This window comes from Octopus bimaculoides, chromosome 23 (genome assembly GCF_001194135.2).
Source record: "Octopus bimaculoides isolate UCB-OBI-ISO-001 chromosome 23, ASM119413v2, whole genome shotgun sequence".
Taxonomy (NCBI): Eukaryota; Metazoa; Mollusca; class Cephalopoda; order Octopoda; family Octopodidae; genus Octopus; species Octopus bimaculoides.
In genome coordinates, this window is record NC_069003.1 from 23,889,063 (window position 1) to 23,893,082 (window position 4,020).

General features: G+C 40.6%; 1 protein-coding gene across 1 annotated transcript in view; it reads right to left on the reverse strand.

Moving 5' to 3' along the window:
- LOC106871115 (probable basic-leucine zipper transcription factor L) overlaps nt 1-4,020 on the reverse strand; it is a 72,972-nt gene that overhangs the window by 1,214 nt on the left and 67,738 nt on the right. The window contains exon 7 of the mRNA XM_014917427.2: nt 627-765. Coding sequence (XP_014772913.1) covers nt 627-765 — 139 coding nt within the window. The remainder of the gene's footprint in view (nt 1-626; nt 766-4,020) is intronic.

Here is a 4,020-nt window from a genome sequence, read left to right on the forward strand (position 1 = left end):
GGGGGTGGTGGGTTGAAGGACTTTAACAAATAATAATGTCATCTTCAGACCAGGGACCTGGCAAGAGTATTCGCAACAATGTCATCTCTGCTAAAAGAAGCCTAGAAAAAGACAGACGATGATGATGACTGGTGATAGAAACATAAACATCATCATCATCATTTAACATTCATTCTCCATACTGGCATGGATTGGGACAGTATGACAAGAGCTGGCAAGAGCTGGAGGCCTGCACCAAGCACCAGTCATCTGTTCTGGATATGGTTTCTATGGCTGGATGCCCTTCTTAACGCCAACCACTTCACAGAGTGTACTGGGTGCTTTTTATGTGTCACTGGCACAGGTGCCATAATGTGATGTGGGCACAGGTGCTTTTTACAAGCTCTGATGTCTGATGTTTCATGTTGGCAACCAGCTTAGTCTGCTACTCTCAGCCAATTCTTTAGTTCCGAAGGGCATGGCATTAGGAAGGGCATCCAGCTGTAGAAACTCTGCCAAATCAGATTGAAGCCTGGTGTAGCCATCTGGTTTCACAAGTCTTCAGTCAAATTGTCCAACCCATGCTAGCATGGAAAACGGACGTTAAACGATGATGATGATGATGATGATGATGATGAAAGACTCACCTGTTCACTGAATGCTGAAGCTTCTTTGGTAAAACCCTTTGACTTGAAGAATTTGACGACATCTTCAATAGTATAGTCCGTGACATCAGGGTAAGGTCCTTCATAGAGATTACGTTTCCTTGGAAAATCTTGCTGCATTCTGGGATACAAATGAAGAATAATATTGAATTTTTACTTTGGCAAAAGGCTAGAATCTAAGAAGGCAATAATATGTAGATAAAGACTTGACAGTTAACTGCATTCTATGACACAAACTTTTGATTTAACCCTTTAGCATGTGAACTGGCCATATCCAGCCAAAACATTCTACCTGTTGTACATTCCAAGAGATCAGATCTGGCCTCTTGTGCCTATCCAACAATATCATTTTTAAAATAAACTATCACATCATTGAAATCTCAAGTTATGAGATAATCCATGATTAATTAAAAAACAATGTGAATAAATGAGCTTTATACTTGACAGAATAATCTGAATGCTAAAGGATTAACTAATCTAAATTAAAAACTTTCCATCAAAATTTTACATTAATTTATGATCTAAAACACCAGATCAATAACGAGAAACTTATTTGACTTAATTCTTAATTGTTTTCAAAATTGATTAAAACAAAGGCAGTGTATTTCAACAGGAATATAGAAACAAAAGGGTCAAATGTATTGGCAATGGGTAAAGACCCCCTTCAGTCATGAATGACCATGGGATTGCACCAAGAAAGTTCCCTTCCAAGGCACAGGTCAAGGCAAGGTTGTTTATGGAAGACCAGCAATTGTCCATGCATACCACCCTCCCCTCACTAATGTTATCTAAGGGAAAGACAAACACTGATACAGCTTGGCACCAGTGACGTCATAACTCATTTCTACAGGTGAGTGAACTGGAGCAACGTGAAATAAAGTGTCTTGCTAAAGAACACAACACACAGCCCAGTCCAGGAATCGAACTCACTACCACATGACTGTGAGCCTGATGTTCTAACCACTGAGCCATGCACCTTCATGTATTGGCAATAAACACAGTACAATGAACTGCACCACACTGCGATACATGTAGAGGTATTGGAGGTGGTATAACTGATACAGTGAACTATACAATATGGTGACACCTATTTACAGCTAAGTGAACTGCTGAAAGGTAAATGTCTTGGTTATGGTCAACAGTGAACTCTACCATACTGTGGTACCTACAGTGGACTGTTGATAGTTTAATGTGTTGGTGAGAGACACAGTAGAGTGAACTTATACAACACTGTGATTCCTAGTTATACCTAGGTGGCCTAAACTTTTGCACAGGTAAATATGTAGGTCACAGACATAGTAAAGTGAATTACAAAACTCTGTGGTACCAGTATAAAGCTAGGTGAACCAGACTGTTGGCATTTAGGTAGACTGGGTCAAATACATCACCATTTAATGTCCATCTTCTACGCTGGCATGGGTTGGATGGTTTGACAGGAGGTGGTAAACCAGAGGACTGCACCAAGCTCAGCTCTCTCTCTCTCTCTCTCTCTTTTAGCATGGTTTTTACAGCTAGATGTCTTTCCTAATGCTAACCACTCTACAGAGTGAACTGGGTGCTTTTTATGTGGCACCAGCACTGGCAAGGTCTGTTTGGCAAAGTTTCTACGGCTGGATGTCCTTTCTCATGCTAACTATTTTATAGATTGGACTGGGTGCTTTTCATGTGGCATCAGCCCCAGTGAGGTCTGTTTTTGCATGGTTTTTATGTCTGGATGCCCTTCCTAATGCCAAATGCCTTACAACAAATTATATAATACTATGCAGAAAATGCATACTGTTTAGTAGGGGTGTCTGTATTAACAATGTCAATGGACCATTTCAGCAGAACATTCTATCTTCTCATGGCAGAGAGGATAAGGATAAAGATCTTTCCAAGTTCATGTAGATTCCTGGGGCTGGTTTCCGTGGCACTTTTACTTATACCCACAGGACAGGACGTCAGTTTGTGACAGGAAATAAGGATTTTTAGTCAGGTGAGTGTGGACTGGAGCAATGAAGTGTTTTGCTCAAGAACATAATGCATAACTCAGTCCAGGAATCGAAACCACAATCTTACTATTACGAGTCCAACACCCTGACCAATGCACCTCCGTTGTTGGCACTCCATCGCTTACGACGTCGAGGGTTCCAGTTGATCCGATCAACGGAACAGCCTGCTCGTGAAATTTACGTGCAAGTGGCTGAGCACTCCACAGACACGTGTACCCTTAACGTAGTTCTCGGGGATATTCAGCGTGACACAATTTGACAAGGCTGACCCTTTGAATTACAGGCACAACAGAAACAGGAAGTAAGAGTGAGAGAAAGTTGTGGTGAAAGAGTACAGCAGGGTTCGCCACCATCCCCTGCTGGAGCCTCGTGGAACTTTAGGTGTTTTCGCTCAATAAACACTCACAACGCCCGGTCTGGGAATCGAAACTGCGATCCTATGACTGCGAGTCCGCTGCCCTAACCACTGGGCCATTGCGCCTTCACCATGCACCTCCACATAGCAGAGAAAGAAGCATGAATATTCCTGTATTACATAACAATAATCTATAACTATGACATGAGGCTGTACATTTCAGATGTAGTTGATTTCGCAGACCCCAGTATGTCACTGGTACTTATTTCCCCAGCCCTGAGGTTATAAGAGAACCTCTGCATTCAACATGCAGGATACTACAAAGTTAATCTCTTTCCAATCAAAAACACTGCCATCTTAAACAAAAAAAAAAGCAAAGAGAAGATTACATTAGGTAATATACACTAAGTTTGAAAAAAAAAAAAAAAGATGCGATGGTCATGGTTAGAACGCCTTTGATGATAGGTTTGCATTATTTGGAGTTATATTCGGAGTTAACGATTCGAACAGAGAGGAGTAAGGGAGATAACTGCACATCGACTAACTTCTTTTGGCTTTTTATAACCACTGTTTATTACATTTAACATTTCATCATAACTAATAATAATAGTTCAATGATTTCTTTAGAGCTGCCACCACTGCTGTCACTGTCACTGCTGTCAGTGTCACCGCCGCCGCCACCACCACAAATTGAGACCAGGAAAGAAATACATGGACAGAATGGGTTTAAGGTGACAGAAGTAACCGTCAAAATAACACGGTTACTTACTGAGTTGATAGGCAGATGAATAAAGATCTCCGTTGTCTCCAAGATTCAAACTTGGTAAATATATAAGGATATACGGCTGCATGGTTAACAGTTCAGTTTGTAACCATGCGTATCTAGGTTCAATCCACAGTATGGCACTTATATTAAATGTCTTTGGTTAGCCAAAACCTTGTGAGCAGAATTTGGTAGATAGAAACTGTAATGAAGCTCATCACATGTATGTATATATATATATATATATATATATATATATATATATAT